Source organism: Diplotaxodon limnothrissa, linkage group LG7 (assembly GCF_057381915.1).
Source record: "Diplotaxodon limnothrissa isolate DT_005_m linkage group LG7, D_limnothrissa_male_GT1.1, whole genome shotgun sequence".
Classification (NCBI taxonomy): Eukaryota; Metazoa; Chordata; class Actinopteri; order Cichliformes; family Cichlidae; genus Diplotaxodon; species Diplotaxodon limnothrissa.
In genome coordinates this window covers 37,185,452-37,203,086 of record NC_140602.1, presented here as the reverse complement: position 1 = coordinate 37,203,086, position 17,635 = coordinate 37,185,452, and the positions used below count along the sequence as shown (strand labels likewise).

The 17,635-nt window shown below is 38.9% G+C and overlaps 1 protein-coding gene across 2 annotated transcripts in view; it reads right to left on the bottom strand.

Moving 5' to 3' along the window:
• The window catches only part of igsf9a (immunoglobulin superfamily, member 9a), a 63,435-nt gene that overhangs the window by 15,075 nt on the left and 30,725 nt on the right, over positions 1–17,635 (bottom strand). For both annotated transcript variants that reach the window (XM_085359659.1, XM_085359660.1), the window contains 7 exons: positions 15,871–16,012; positions 10,176–10,321; positions 7,383–7,525; positions 3,068–3,208; positions 2,471–2,587; positions 510–660; positions 146–257 (listed from right to left, as the gene is read on the bottom strand). In XM_085359659.1, the coding sequence (XP_085215785.1) occupies positions 146–257; positions 510–660; positions 2,471–2,587; positions 3,068–3,208; positions 7,383–7,525; positions 10,176–10,321; positions 15,871–16,012 (952 nt within the window). The remainder of the gene's footprint in view (positions 1–145; positions 258–509; positions 661–2,470; positions 2,588–3,067; positions 3,209–7,382; positions 7,526–10,175; positions 10,322–15,870; positions 16,013–17,635) is intronic.

Here is a 17,635-nt window from a genome sequence, read left to right as displayed (position 1 = left end):
AGCAGCGTTTTTTTTTATTGAAGCTGCCAACAAGTGATAACAGATAAATGAACTCCTCATTCGGGAGATCAATAGAGTGATACCACTGCTGTCGATGGCTGCCATGGTTACTGCCCGAAAAGAAAGTGGGTGGCTTTACACCCACCAAACTGAAAATGTCTGTGCTGATCCTCCATCAAAGCCTGCCTCCCAGGATATGTTGGCCTGCTTCACCCCTGGAGACACGGACAGAGAGGTAGCCGCATGGGGACTGGTTCCTGTAATGGAGGGAATGGAGAGGTGTTGATGGAAATCGGCCAGCACTTCAACTACCTGGAGTTTAGAGGCCATCTCTCTCTGTACCACATTTATCCATCGGAGGCGGAGTGGAGGCACAGGCATCTGGCCTGTGCTGGGTGTAATAAAGGTTTACACAGGTATACAGAAAATAATTTGGGAAAGTAAAAACTAAAAATGTGCACAGCTCATGTAATCACTGTGTGGTTATGGTATTGTTAGACAGGACTCACCCAGAACAAATACGTGTGTACTGGTCTTTACTGAGGCTACACGATTAGAAGCGCTGCACTCCCACACCCCCTGGTGGTCCTTGGTCAAAGGCTGCAGCAGCAAAGAACCATCCGGTTCTACGGAGTAGGAAACGCTACGAGCCAGGCCGACCTATCAAAAACACCAAACCATTCACATGTGGAAGAAAACTCTCTGCGTTGGCATAATCAGATGTACCTATAGCATGAATGAAACATCTTATAACTTTCACAAATAGCTGGGACATATTAGGACAAACAAATTACAAATCAAACACAAGTCAAGAGTTAATTTAACTTGTGCAATTTAATATGCATTGCTGACCAGACATATTGGGAAATATATTTATTGATAAGCTTATTTATTGATTGATTGATTGATTTTGTTTGGGCTCCATTGAAAAATTGAATGTAGTCCTCTAGGTTTGAAAAGCTATTAAACCTGCAATTCTTCTAATAGCCACTGGGGGCCCTGTTTGTGAAAAGAGGTCTGATTGTACACCAATGACTGTAGAAACATCACATGATTCATTTATGATACTGTTGTTGTGTCCATTGAAGAGGTATTGTGGAGAGCCTTCAAACCCTGCAAACATGTTGCACCCCAACTCAACATGGACAATGCTGTGTATGCCGATTGTTTGATAAGTGGGCTAGAATAGCAAACAGAGCCACAACAGAGACCAGGAATGGAACAAAGGTCCAATTCACAGTGTCTGGTTTTCAAAAATTATGGCAGTAGCCAAAATGGTTAAGTGAAAACTTCAAATATCTGCTGGGTGAGTGTACTAAGGTTATACCCACATTATATACAGTCTACTGTCTATACTCCAAGTGACTGGATTTGAGATGTAATGACAAAGGATGTTAAACAGCAGATTTCTGCTAAATTTGAGTCGTAAAGTTTACAGCATGCATAGCAATTTTGTTATACAACCATCCGATTTTTGCCCTTATTTCTGTGAGTGTGGATATAAAGTCCTTTTTTAAATTGAAAAGTAGGCAATTTCATAATAAAAAGTGGTGATAAAGTTGCTCTTTCAACTGCTGACTGGTCTCAATCTCTCGCAAGGAAAGACACTGATGCACTGATTTTGCTTCTGGCTGCACTCATCATCATTTCGTCTAGTTACTTCTTAGACTAGTCAAATGGCAGCAAGAGCATCTCTTATTTAGTATTAGTATTAGTATTTATTTATTTATTGTCATTGTCAAGAACAATGAAATTGCGTTTGGGGCTTCTGTAATGCGACTTATTTTCAAGTGAACTGGAAAATCTGCGTAGGATATTATTATACAGGAGATGAGCTCAAATCCTTTAGATAACTAAGAAGATGGCATGTTAAGTGCCTACAGCACAACACATCACAGAGCTGTACAGCACTGTTTGCATCCATCCACACCTCCTTTATCCATGTTCTTAGATGAGGAGGAGGAGGATCAACTAGAAATGAATAAATTAGACCTCTGTCCTTTGGAAGCCTAAACAAAATTTTTGCCAACTGCAATCAAAACACACGCCTCCTACATGATACAGCTCCACCAGCTACTACTACCCACAAGCTAAGGTCAAGTACAGATTTATACGATGGGAGGGGTTAGGCAGTCACCCCTCAACGTGTTTTACTGGATACATTTATGTATACATCCCTAAGTGCAAGATGAGTCATCATGAGTCAAATGGATGCAGGGTGGAAGAGTGAAAAATATTGTCTTTACTCATTTAGAAAAGTACATCAGGAAAACAATAACTGGAAATGTATCTGTTTATATACACCCAGACTGCATCATATGTACTCTATGCCCTGTGCAAGCACTGACTCATGTGTCTGATTCTGATTTCTGAGTAAACAATATAAATTGAAGATCCGCGTAAGCATTTGCACTGACATGAATAAAACAGGACAGCTCGCTTTTTAAATAAACCACAGTGGGTAATTTACCTTGCTCCAGGTCACTTTAATTGTTGGGTCCACATTTCCTTGACAGGGGATAAGCAGGGTTCTACCAGCCTCCACTTTATACTGTTTCTCCGGAGTGATGCTGAATGAAGGGGGATCCTGCGAATTGCCAAAACAATATAGCTGAATTAAGGAGTCCGCAGCAATCCCAACAATGGATTTTAAGACTGGATTACTGCCGCTTTGGACAAGATTATCTTAATAACAAAAGGATTAGCCACACAATTAACTCCCCAATAGTGCCACCATTGTAGTTACTCTGAGTTGACTTCTATTAATGTCAGAGGGCTCACGTCAGAGTAAAAAGGTCAATAAAATGTCGTTTCTCTTAAAGTTTTTAATTCGCTGTGACAGATACAGTTGTGGCTAATTAAAATTATCACAATTGACAGCTCAGTCATAAGAACAGGACAGATTCGGAGGCAGATTCGATGAGCTTTTAGGTCACATCTAAAACACAAAGGCGGTATTTGTGGTGCGTGAAATGTAATCTGTCTTGTGTACATCATTACAGTGGCTTCATGTGATACACAGCATCCCTGTGGTGAGAGACCCAGGTGGCCTGGACTGCACACTAACCTGTAGAATTACACTAGTTGGTCCAGATGTGCCCATAGTGCCATAGCTGTTGTACGGAGTACACCTGTACATGCCCGCTGCATCATCGTTGACAGTTGCCATGAACAAAGAACCATCTGGTGCTAAGGTCCATCCTGGATACTGAGAGAAATGCACAATTTGTATACACCTCTCACAGTAAGAGGTTAAAAGGAACTAGCAAACACAATTTTGAATAATACACCAAGTAAATGTAAAAAACATATTTTAAACAGGAAGTAGGCAGAATGCTCAAAGAGCTAAATGGCAGGAAATCCGTAACCAAGCAAGCAAAATATGCGCTTTTCAGATATGTATGAATGATTCACTGTATAGTAAGTACAGTTTTTGATATTTGTAGTCCCTGCTACACAGATTCCATCCAAATGGCACCGTTTTTGCAAGAAGAGATTTACAATAAATGTTAAAAGATGTGATTTTTGTCTGATTAGAAAAGATTTTTTATTTTTTTATTTTTCTCAGTCAGGTCAGTCAAAACACACATAACAGAAATGGCCTGCAAAGCTTTCAAGCATTTGCTTTTAAAACCGTAAATTTTCAGTCATTTTTTTGTTCCATTAAGTCACAGCTGGAAGGCTTGTGTTTAGCTTTGACTGTGCAAAAGGTTGCCACTCAGTATAATGAAGTCAAAATTGCTATCATGCCCCCCCTCCCAGAATGAGGCAGTAAGAAAGTATTACTGTGGGTATGAGAGCTTGTGACGTCCATGGTAGAATTGGAATAATTGGCAGAATAACAGCCTGACTCTAGCGCCTGTGTCCCACACTGCAGGAATCTAACGCATTTCCTGTGGTGCATCTCATCTGCTGACATGTCCACAGCTCAGACATAAAGCACTGAGGAGGGGGTCAGCTCACTGTGTAAAGATGAGGGGGAAAAGGAAGCGGGTGGCTGTTTTGCACACAAAACTAAGGGAATGATTTAATTTTAAAAGCTGCTTCCCAAGGTCTTACATTGTAAAAGAAATAAATATAGATATAAATAGATATAGGCATATATATTACACCCAGCATATATATATATAAAATAAAAATAAAAAACACCCAGCACGCCCCTGCGGGCGGTTTATCCTTCAAGCTCGGGTCCTCTACCAGAGGCCTGGGAGCTTGAGGGTCCTGCGCAGTATCTTAGCTGTTCCCAGGACTGCGCTCTTCTGGACAGAGATCTCCGATGTTGTTCCCGGGATCTGCTGGAGCCACTCGCCTAGCTTGGGAGTCACCGCACCTAGTGCTCCGATTACCACGGGGACCACCATTACCTTCACCCTCCACATCCTCTCGAGCTCTTCTCTGAGCCCTTGGTATTTCTCCAGCTTCTCGTGTTCCTTCTTCCTGATATTGCTGTCATTCGGAACTGCTACATCGATCACTACGGCCGTCTTCTTCTGTTTGTCTACCACCACTATGTCCGGTTGGTTAGCCACCACCATTTTGTCCGTCTGTATCTGGAAGTCCCACAGGATCTTAGCTCGGTCATTCTCCACCACCCTTGGGGGCATCTCCCATTTTGACCTCGGGACTTCCAGGTTATACTCGGCACAGATGTTCCTGTACACTATGCCGGCCACTTGGTTATGGCGTTCCATGTATGCCTTGCCTGCTAGCATCTTGCACCCTGCTGTTATGTGCTGGATTGTCTCTGGGGCATCTTTACACAGCCTGCACCTGGGGTCTTGCCTGGTGTGATAGACCCCAGCCTCTATGGATCTTGTACTCAGAGCTTGTTCTTGTGCTGCCATGATTAGTGCCTCTGTGCTGTCTTTCAGTCCAGCTTTGTCCAGCCACTGGTAGGATTTCTGGATATCAGCCACCTCCTCTATCTGCCGGTGGTACATACTGTGCAGGGGCCTGTCCTTCCATGATGGTTCCTCGTCTACCTCCTCTTTCTTGGGTTTCTGCTGCCTGAGGTATTCACTGAGCACTCGGTCAGTTGGGGCCATCTTCTCAATGTATTCTTGGATGTTCGTTGTCTCATCCTGGACTGTGGTGCTGACACTCACCAGTCCCCGGCCCCCTTCCTTCCGCTTAGCGTGCAGCCTCAGGGTGCTGGACTTGGGGGGTGAAACCCTCCATGCATGGTAAGGAGTTTTCTTGTCTTTATGTCAGTGGCTTCTATCTCCTCCTTTGGCTAACTTATTATACCAGCTGGGTACCTGATCGCAGGCAGGGCGTAGGTGCTGATAGCTCGGATCTTGTTCTTACCATTCAGCTGACTCCTCAGGACTTGCATGACACTCTGTGGGTACTTGGTGGTTGCAGCTTTCCTAGCGGCCTCTTCATGGTTCCCATTCGCCTATGGGATCCCCAGGTACTTGTAACTGTCCTCTATGTCTGGTTACTGGACCCTGTTCAGGGAGGTTGCTATGGTCTGCCCTCAGATCCACTAGCCACTGAGCATTGCCGTTATGGGTTGCGTCCTTCTCCCATATGCTTTTCCAGTATTGCTCCGTCTCCAGCCTTGGTGGTGCTGTTCTCTTATTTTTCCCTTGCCACTGAGAGTACACCTTTGCTGGTTTCTGCGGAGAACAGCTGGTTTATTCTCCTGCCTTCTATCTCTCTGGTGTACCTCCTCAAGCAGCAGGCCAAGGCTGTGAGTCTTTGCTTGGCAGTTTCCAAGGCCTCAGGTATGGACAGCTTGCTGTATTTTTTATGCACCTTCTTTGTCGCACCTTTCTGCAACTCCGTTAGTTGGCTAACCTCCCTCCGTGCTACTTTGATGTTGCCCTCTAGCCTGATTCTCCATGGAGGGTACTGCTCCTTGTGGCTGTTCTACTTATAGCCAAGCATCTCACTGATCACTGCTGCCGTATTGTAGATCAGCTTGTTAGTGTTGGTAATCGTGGTTGTAGGTATTGTCCGTAGTGCTGCATTAACATCATCTAGCAGACCTTCTGAGGGTACTTCACGTAATCTTGGTAACCGGCTACGGGGGATCCAGGTTTCAAGCTTGGCCATGATCCTATTTTTCAGGTCAGTTCCTCTCGCACTCAACAATCCTTCTCCTATCGCACTTGGGGCTATGTACCCAATCTCGGGTGGGGGTGATGATATCTCCCCCCTGACCGGGCGTCCTGACTCCTCCTTGCCGTAGCATTTGTGTTGTACCTCGTCAATCTCTAGCTGTGAGAGCAGTCCCTTCTTTCGAATGTTGGAACACTTTTCGCCGTCATTGTGGATGTTGGGTATCGAAGAATCCATAGGTCCCTCATCCTATTCATGTAGCCCCTTCCGCCGGGGTTACTTGCGTAGTAGCATTCCAACAACGCCCTGTTTTCGTCTCTTGCCCACCGATGCCTTCTTGTTCCAGTAGCCCACTTTTCGTCAGGGTACCCTGGTTCCTCAACACCTGACGCGGACCTTGTTGATCCGGGCGGCGTCCGAGCCGGCATGCCTTCATATTTATCTGTCTCGCTCATGTCTGCGGTAGGCTTGCTTAGCATAAGGGGTCTAGCCTTAGGACTCTTACTGGATACAGACGCCCCAGGCAGGAATCGAACTTGCGATCCTCTGTATTGTTCGATACATATGCGTACCGAACCGAAAGCACTGTATCGAACGGTTCAATATCGATACGAGTATTGTTGCACCACCTCATATATATATATATATATATATATATATATATATATATATATATGTGTATGTATGTATGTATGTATGTATGTATGTATGTATGTATGTATGTATGTGTGTGTGTGTGTGTGTGTGTGTGTGTGTGTGTGTGCGCAACTATTTTTTTTTTTAAAGAAAGGACAAAGCTACTCCCCTCCCCCATCTGTAATGGTTCCTACACCCATTTATCCAATGAGATGAAATGAGCAGTAGATTGAAGTGAAAGCAGAAGAATAATAGAAAAAGATGGGAGTACACGGGGCAGTAAGGAATGCCTTAAGGATGGCTTTCATAGCTTTTAAGACTGAAAAAAGTCTGCCACTCTATTAAAATGTATGTGATTGCATGGCCTTAGACCTAGGAAACAGAACATATTTTGATGCGTCAGCACAGGAAATGTGAATTTATAATGTTTAAATAACTACATAAATAGTAAATAAATATAGTAAATGCTCAAAGCTATCGAGTCATAAAGCTCACAGCAATGTTGGACAAATTGTGCATTCTGTACTAATAGAAAACAGCCAGTGATTCCTTGTGAGTATCATAAATCAATAGTCTAGTGTTGGGTGCACAGAACAGGGGATAGCATTTTTTTAAGGACACAGCAAAGGCTGATTATTAAGGAAAATGTGCGGTTATGTGGAAATTATTATTCTTATTACCAAAGACAGGTCGACTGGTTCTCCGTCCTTCATCCAATCCACACGGAGCAGCGGGGGCTGAGCTACCATTGGGCAGGAAACCACACCATCCATACCTGTGGGGAGGTATGTTTCCTGGGGCATTTTTAGTGCCTGGGCTGGGTCTGAGAACAGTTATATAGATAAAACATTATTTATTTTTGTAATAGTTAAGCATTCAAATACTTTACTGTGTCAACACTGAGGAAAACTGCACATACCACTGCAGAGGAACTGTGCCATGATCCATAACTTATTTTGAAAAACAATTGTTTTGTTGTAGTGCATTTTCTGCAAGTCTGTGTATTCAGTATAAGAAGTTTGCAGTTGACTGAGTGCCTGACAGAATAATATATTTCACAGGCAAGAGCAAAATGTTAATAGGGAACTGTTTACAAAACCTTAAAGAAGCCTCACAAATAAAAAATACAATAAGCGGAAAAAACAAGACAAAAATTGGGGTTTCAAGGGAATGTATGGTCTAGTTTTCTACATCAGTTCTAGGAACTGTGCATTTTTTCATTACAGTTTATTTCAGAACTAATTCTACTGCTGACAGCAGTGCAATAAAACACCATATTTAATGTCTCTGGAATCTTATTTTCATCTTTTTGATTTAATTTATATAGATTTCCTTAATAAACACTAGTTATCAGTCTCATCCAGGAACTTTGTAATTTCCACTGTACCTCTGTTGAAAGAAGGTACGGATATCCTTTGCCGCTTGGCATTAAAGTTATCAGTTACTTTCACTTTCCTACTGTCTTTTATATATTTTTTCTGAGATCACTGTTTCAATATATAAAATATGACTGGGGCTTTCTTAGTGGTAATTAAACTAATCAGGACATGTTTTTTTATGACTTAGTGCTTAAAATGAAGCTTAAAATATTGTTTGTGACTGTCCATCACAGTGTTTGTCTACCTTACGATGCTACAATGTTTCTAAAGTGAAGACTGCCACTCCACATGAAGGGAATACATGCGACATATGAAAGAAAGCTCAGACTAATTGACCCTTTGTCATCAGCAACCCACAGTAAGCAAAACATGTCAGATATGTAGTAAATCCTAATTGGCATTGGCAGATAAATCCATCATATATGTACTCACACTAATCATGTTATGGTTTCCTAAATATTCTATTCACCAGTTTAGTTATAATTTTGTTTTTATCTTTGTCAGGACCATGGAGTAAACATATCTTGCCCATGGGCAAGTAAAACCTAATTTCGATACATATTTGTATTTTAAAGACTATCAAAGATACTAGATAAAAATAGAAATATGTTTTCAAAAATACATATATCATCTCCACTCCAGAAACATAACAGAAGTATACACACTGTAAAACCTCTATATGTACATGTACCCTTCATTCAATAAGGAGACCACCCTTTCAATATATAAACTATATAAAATATATGACACGGCTGGTTTCTTAGAATCCACTTTCTTTTTTGCCTCTAAAGAAAAAATAATAATCTAGACATTTTCAAGGCATAGGGGAGCTTGGTTCTTGCCTTAATGGACTTAGATGAAAAGGAGGATTGTGCAAAGGCTGAGTTTCTTTACTCTATATTCACACAGCACAGTTGATCCTAAAGCTTTGGTTATCTGTGCTGAGGAAAGTTGTTCAGAAGTTATCAGTGCTGAAAATGCAGCATAGTGAACTAAAACAAGATGAACAAGTCAAAGTTTATTTGTACTGTGATGCAAATGGACTCTGGTTCTTTCTGGATGACCAAGCTACTCAACGCCTGACTTACATACAGGTGTGTCAGCTTCCTCTACTATGTGTGTTAGCCTCCTGCCATCTGTGATGCCAACACTTGATGGATTTCTGTCAGCACCATCCACTGAAACACTATCTAATGTGTCATGCTCACACCCCATAGAAGTACATCTTTGATAATATTTTTTGCATCTTTGTGTGTTTTAATGGTTTGAGGGTTACTGGGAATGACCTGATTATTCTAGGTGACCAAGGTTTTAAAATCCAGAAATGTTACATAGGCAGTCCATGTGGACTCTTACCTTGCTATTGAAGTTGTTTCTAAAATTAATCAATGCCAAATTACTGCCAGATTTCACAAGTTTTCATGCAATTTAGGCCCTCAAACAGGCAATTATTTTGTCGAAATAATATTAAACTGAGCAGATACAATGGGGCCTTTACACTGTGAGTGCTCAGGCCTTAATGACAATAATATTCATAATAATAGAGACAATAATGAAAAGAAATGAAATTTGAAGGAAATTACAAATAGTCTTTTAAGGACTCATAGTGGCTCTGTGATTGGATGAAAACTGGACAACTTTTATGCTGTACTGCAGAGGTTACTAAGCAAACATTGAAGCACTTTCTCTAACAGACTGATTCAGCTCCCCTGCCACAAGGACAGACACGGAAAATTGTTTCATACTTGATACAATATCTCTATAATGCAACACATCTGTCTAGCAGACAGTCATCTGTACCCTGATGTTTAATTAATTTCAGCTTAGTTAAAACAGACACTTGTGAGCCAATTAATGCTTTACTATTAATTGCTTTACCACTTTTGTAGCCATTTGAAATGTTGTTTCTGCTGGAGTTACTGAAATATTTTACTTGCTATATAGTACATTAATTAGTGTATGTTTAACTTATTTAAGATGTTGTGTGTTGTAGCTAAAAAGAATTGACCAATCTGGGATAAATGAAGTACACAGTAAATATTTCTTCTTATGACATCTTATTATATATTAGCCACAGACCACACACAAACGTACGCATCACTGTGAGGATGGCAGAGGCAGTTGGCGGCATGAGCAGGCCATTGGTTGGCACACAGGTGTAGTTGCCAGAGTCCTCTGGGATCAGCCTGGAGATAAGTAGAGTCCCATCTACCATGATCTTCACTCGTGACTTTAGAGACCTTGAGAAAAACATCAGTATGAGAGCAAACCAGCTACTTTAGAATAAGAGGGAAATATTCTCTAGCACATTTTCAGAACATCAAAAGTGTAGGAGGGTTTTTTTTTTTGTTATTATTAATATTGTTATTCACTGTTCTGTGCAGATGGAGGTTAAGGACATTTCATTTTATTTCAGTTAGAGTGAGAGGCAGTGTGCCCACTCATGTTATACATCCTTATATTTAAAGAGAAAGGAAAAAAAAGACAAACAAACAAATCCATCTAACAGGCTTGTGACTTTGGTGTTATGTTTAAGGGACCACCTTCAGCCACATTCACATTCACGTACTATAAGAAACTTGAATATTTCTTAGCACTACTGTTTTCCTCTTGCATTGAAGAAAAATAGCCAGTGCCACTGAATATTTTAGTTGTTTCAGTTTCATGTTAACAGAGAATCAATCGAAAAATGTGATATGGGTCACTGTCAGTGACCGCAAAGATTTATCGCCAATGCTGAAGGCCTACAGAGCTTTTCAAGCTCTTTTAACTCAATTATGAGGCTTTACGGCGCATTTACTGTATCAGTCAGTTGCAGCGGGGGCCAGCTTCTTTAGCAAACAAATCTCTATCAAACCCTCGGTATGTTAACTGCCTCAGGAACAGGCAGACACACAGAGGACAACCTGCAGAATAAAACTGGAGATGGTAAGAAGTTGTTTTTTACCATCTTACAGGACAAAATAAAACAAGAGGTCAAAGGTTTATTGGACGTACATTTCTTTATCGTCAATTTTATTCAGCAGCACTAGTGTCAAAACTAAAATATGCCATCAACTATGGAATGAATTGCTATGGAAAATAGACATATAGAGAATGTAGCCACATATTTACATTTCCTTATATTCGTTTTTTCCCAGGTTAAAAGTGTCAGCTTTAGTTTATCCAGTACATTATAATTAAATACCTGTAATCACCTAATAAAATTACCATTTGCTTCAGCTCTACTTTTTTTAAGCAGTAATTAGCAACTAATTGCAAGCTAACATGCTGAACTAATAAGGCAAGGATAATACCTGCAACAGCATGTTGGCATTATTGGTGTAGACAGAAAGCCATGCATGTGTTAGGGTATAGCACAAAAGTGCTACTGTGCCCAAGGCTTCAGCACTAAACTACCTTCTCACTTTTTGTATCATATTTCGCTAGCATGGGTATAATTTTTCAGGGAGTTACTGATTCCCCTTGTGGTAAAAATAAATCAATCAATCAATAAAGTGGAAAAAACAAAAAAACAAAAAGGTTTTCCTAAGGTGATTTACTTATGAAAAATGATAGATGTACAGGGCTCATTCAAAAAAATAAATTGTTTGCTTTTTGTTTGTTTGTTTTTTCATACATGGAATAATTAGCATTTTTAATTAGCAGTTTCTATTCTAATAACTCAACAAACACATTTAATATCCACGTTACTCTTGCTCTCTTAAGCTAATACTGCCCTGTTTGGCATCAATAACTTGTAGGTATTTTTGCACAATTATCCACCAGGCTCTTGTAAAATTTTCTGCCACTGCCACATGTAGATTTCAGTCAACTGTATTATGATAGAGGGCTTTTTTCATGTACAGCCCATTTAAATCCTCCTACAATGTAAAACAAACATAGCCAGCTCTATTTGTGACATCATTTCTGCTGAACGGCAACAAGATGATAACGTAGCTTTTAACCTGACTAGGCCTTTTCATAACTCTTCATCACTTCTCTTGCAGCCATTCCTTGGCTGATTTGCTTATTTGATGGGAACCATTATACCATCAAAGGGTACCCTTCAGGTTCAGTTTTAAACTACTTAATAAATTCATAATATCTTACACAGCAAAGATAATAACTGCTCATAACTGGGACTCAGAGACTCCCCAGTCCACAGCGACCCCAAATCATGACACTACACACAAATGTCCATAAGTGACATGCTCATCACATCACATTTGTGATGGTCACAGCATTTGTGACTTGACAAATCGACATTTGAGTTACCAGTCTGGAACACAGCAACCCAAAAAGCCAGGCATAAGAGTCTTGGTTTTGGCCTAATGTTACTTTTAGGCAGCCAAGTCTTTTCCTTGCACATCTCATCTGCAGGTCAGCACATGTACTTTGAGACGAACAGTAGCAAGAGTTTCCTGTAGGTCCTGGAATAAAGTCCAGGGGGTTCTTGGAGACTTTTTCCATCAAACACTTTACTCTTGGGCTAAATTTGCTGGGGCAGCCATTCTTGTACAAAATCTTTTTAAGTCCCTTGCCAGACTCATAGGCACCCAAAACTTTTTTTCTGATTCCCTTACAGAGTTCTTTAGATCTTGACATGAGAGGACACACTTCAATAGCAAAGAAAACACCAGACTCTTGATGTCATACTTTTTAAATAAGACAGGTTCCAGCTCTCACTTCTAAAGAGTGTCCAATCATTGGCACCCAATCTGGAACACCTGATCCGAAATTTATGGATCTGAAGGTGTTACAGCTGTACGACTTTACTTTACTTACTGTTTCCACATGAATGACTTTACTTTTTGTAATTAATGCTGTGAACATGAAATAATTAGTTTGAGAATAGTGTCTTTCTTAAAAGGTACAAAGGTCAAAATACACTGAAAATATGACAAATTCAAAGGGATGTGTTGATTTTTTTTTTTTTTTTTTTGCCATGATTGCATCTTAAACCCAAACAACAGCATGAAATCTGAGTGTAAATGGAGAAATGAATATAGGAAATCTATTTTGGCACTGTCAAAAAGCACCTCACTATTTTTAACAAAGAAATGAAAAAAAAAGGCTTATTTCCCACCATTAGTCATAGATAATCAGAATAATCCTCATACGCTCTACTCAGCTGTTAACAGCAATATATATCAGGTCCAAAAAGCCTCTCTGAATCTCCCCCCCACCAATCGAGATCCGGTTGAGTATTAACCTGAGTATAATGAACAGTAATACCTGTTTTAGAGAAATGCTCAAGGGGAGAAGTAATGCAAATTAAGCCCCCAACCTGCTCAACTGACCCTATCCCAGCCACTGTTTTTTAAGAGACTGTTCAATTGTCTGGTGCATGATATGCTGGCAATCATGAGCCATTCCCTGCTCACTCCATCTTCTCTCTGGCACAAAACAGAGCTTTTATGAAACCTCTCATAGAGAAAAGCTCATTTGGCGCTTTGCAGTTTTCAGGGCAATATCTTTTTTCTTCTTTTAAAGTGACACGACTGATGCTACTGCAACATCAGAATTTCTTCTCTTTTCTATTTTTATTTTATTTCTGTATTTTTCTTTGTGTTTGGAGACTACAACATAATGTTATCTTTTATTGTCCTTTACATAATTTGGGGGTAAAAAAATAAGTTAAAAACCATGAGATAAATGAAGTATTTTGGCCTATTTTTTGTCTTATAACATTGTGGTGAAATTGCACATTTACAAACACACAAAATATGCTGTTTCCAGTATTTACAAACTAATAACCTTCTGCATCTAACACCTGCCGAGATACATTTCTGATTCCACTGATTCATTATCTATCAGCTAACTTTTAACTTCATACCTTTTGACCAGCTGATACTAGAAAGAGAATTGGAGACTGAGGACAGTGCAGTGCAATATATGTTTTTTCCCTACTTTTAATCACTGTGCTCATTAATATTTAATGCCCAGTGCATATGAGGCATTAATTCATAAGAAAATAAACACTGATTTAGAAAACTTCAATGTGATACAATGTTGTTTTTCATATCAGCTAATGGGTGTTACCCTGTTGTCTACACCTGGACAAACATAGACAAGCCACACTAGTTAAGAAGAACTGCAGGTAAAATATGAAAACAGAGGCTCGTCTCTGACTTAAAATCCTTAGCACAAAATGTCAAGCCCCAAACAAGTAACCTCAGCGTGTGTGTGTGTTTCTTTTTTTCCTTATTTAAATTTCACATCTGAAGTAGCAAAAAAAAAAAAAAAAAAAAATCCACCTTCTATCATCTCAGGAATATTTCTGGTGCACAGCTCACCCTCTCTCCTAGGCATATACCGAAGGAATAAAGCATTCTTTCATCACTAGCAGACTTGATTACTGCAAAGCGCTTTCAATTCTGGGCCAGCAAAGAAACCTTTTAGTTGTGAGTTCTTTAACGTGGCCCTTAGATCACCACAGGACTGTAAAAACAGTTTGTGCAGTCAATGTTACCTCAGAGTGAAAAGAAATCACTCAGTGCTCATTTTCGTTAATTCAGGTCTGTCTAGATGTTTCACTTGTATCTAGAAAACAACAAGTCAAGTCAGGTGCTTATATACTTATTCAACAGTATGTGGGGACGTGTGATTGGTCCATGATGAATTCTGAAGCATGACAACAACTGCAAATGCATAGCCTGAAAGACTATCTCCAGCTAGAAAAGGTGCCCTGAAGTAACTTGACAAATAAAAGCAATTCATGGTGTTATTTTTAAAAGCATTTCTTATTTTTGGCACTAAAAAGCTTGAGCACAGTGATGTGCATATTCTGGCAGACAAACCACAGATCACCTTAGACACTCCCACGGGACACTAAATACTCAGTTTTTATGAATAACAAAAAAAAACCTACAGGCTGTATTGGGTGTATTTTTCCTTGGTGCTGTTGCAGTTTTATAACAATTTTACATTTGCCTGGTAAATTTGTTGCTATTTTAGTGCATGCAAACATTAGCTATTAAACTCAAAGAAACCATACTATGTATTGCATTTACCATGCATTATATGCAGCATCAATGAGGGTTTCATAATAAAGTGATCTTTGCATGAATGTATCCATGTTTCCAGATCAACAGAACGTATGGATCCACGTTTACCTGACATTTTTGAACTTGAGTGACAGGGGGTTTGAGTGCCTTATAAATAATTGAATGATAAAACATATAAAATTGATGACATCTTGCTGTAAATTTCATGAGCACATTTTGTGATCTCATGTATCCCTTTATTTAATGCAGAGTCTGAAGACTCGCCCTCATTCACCAAAATGTCAGTATATACCAACACGTACAAGATCTGCGCCTGTTTAATAAAGACACTCTGCAGACTGCATGTTAGTTATTGTCATGAAAGTATTCAATGAACTGACACAAGTAGATGTCAGACATACTTTTAAGGAATGTTCTGGATTTGTTAAACCCACAGAATTGGGCTTTTGTGTGCTATAATGCCTATTACTAAGATATACTGTAGGAGGAGGTGAGGTTAAGCTTCTGGTAAATTTTCAATACAGTCACTATAAAGTAAATCTCATCTCTTGTACAACCTGCCCAACATGTTGGGTTCTTTTTCCTTTTTTAAAAAAAATTTAAATTAAAGATTTAATGTGACAAATCTCAGTAATCCGCTTTTTGTGATTTTCCTTTTTTTATGATGCAAAAGATAATGAAGGCAATCTTGAACAAAAAGCACAAAATTCGATTTACGTAACAACCACTAAGCTTTTCCAACATTCTCGGAAAAAAAAGAAAAGAAAAAAGGATAATAATCAAAATGGTAGTTCACTCACTCTATGTGATAGACATTTTCTCCACCTTTTTCCCACACGTATGTCATGTTGGGGGGATCTGCCACTGCCTGGCACTGGAGATGTGCATCTTGGGACATATTCAGAGAGGTGTTTTTGGGAGGTATGACAATGACAGGCGGACCTGGAGATGCAGGATACAAAAAGGCTGAGTGCAGGGTATAATAATAAAGATTTCCTTTTTTTTTGTCTCTATAGTTATTAAATAAATAACCTAAAAATCTAAGAAACAGTGTCAGTTTGGCAGAGGACACAAAAAATTAATAAATTACATAAGTACAATTCCTTTGTATCTAGATGAATAAATTCACCTCATACAAATAACAGTTTTAACAGATTTCTCTTTCTCAATACTCATCCTCACAATATGTCCCTTATCTACACTAGGTGTCGTATTCTCCTTTTACTTTAATGACTATTTTGCCAAAAAAAAACTGAATTGGAAGGACCTCTTAGGAAAGAGCTGCAATATAATCAAATAATGATAAAAGACTCAAATAGATTGTTGCATCTATTCTAGTATATTGCATTCTCTTTTAATTAAATTATACTTACTGTAACCTTCACTATCTTACACCTTTTTTATGATGCAACAAAAGACAGTATATTGCTCAAGTATTAAAAAATACTTAAGCGTGATATAAAAGATGCCTTATATGTTTCAGTACAACATAAATACATCAGTAGCTCAGTATTATCCTTTAACATTACGCTTGACTACAGTATTCTTCTTGTAGAGGAGTATAGTATGTTGTATTCCTGGTCTCAGAGCAAAACCTGTTTTACCCTCCTTGAGACATCTACTAATTTCTTACATTCCCTTAAAAATCGTATTATTCATAGGAGAGAAAAAAATGAAATAGTCTGTGATGCAAAATATCAATCTAATAAATATCAGAATGAATTATTCATGAAATGCATGGTAGCGAAAGACACAACCACAGATAAAGTGGGAAACAACTGGATATTTAATGGTTAAATAGGTTGTATATTGGTGAAACGTAATAACAACAAAAATAGATGCTAAAACCTAATAAAGGAAACAAAATACAACACAGCAAAAGTTGAATTGTAAGAAGTAGATGTTTACTGAGAAATGAAAATAAAATCCAACTTAATACCCCATTGGCTTTTCAAACATTTCTTTTAACCGTAACACTAAAATATACAAAACATTCTGCGATGTTGCAGCGGTCCCCATCATGTCTTTGCTTGACCAGACATGTCACATACACTGTATTTATACATCTTTTACATTCTTTATGAGCAGCCCTTTGTCTCTCTCCAAGGTCTGCTGGGTCCTTGTTCAGAAACCAAAGTACGTACTTACTTAAAAATTAATATTCTCAATATGTGCCGTACAGGTGATAAGTTGGAGTATAGACTTCACCTGTTATTAGTAACTAATTTGTCAAGACACTATTTTGTAGAAATAGTAAACACAGCTCAGATTGTGCATATGTGAGGCCAGTGCTTAAACATTTTTAGTGAAGTAAAAAATTATGACATCAATATATCTGACAAAAATCCATACATGCAGAGTATATACAGTATATAGAGTACAAGGGTGCTCTATAGATGCACAGATGCCCTAAACTAAGAGTATAGGCAATTACTAGAATATTTTCTGTGATGGTTAATGTATCAGTATGCATAAGCACTTCATATTTTAGCATTAAAAATATAATTTTAATTAATTACTGTTGTTATCTCTTAATTTTCAAATTTACTGTTTTACAAAAGAAGC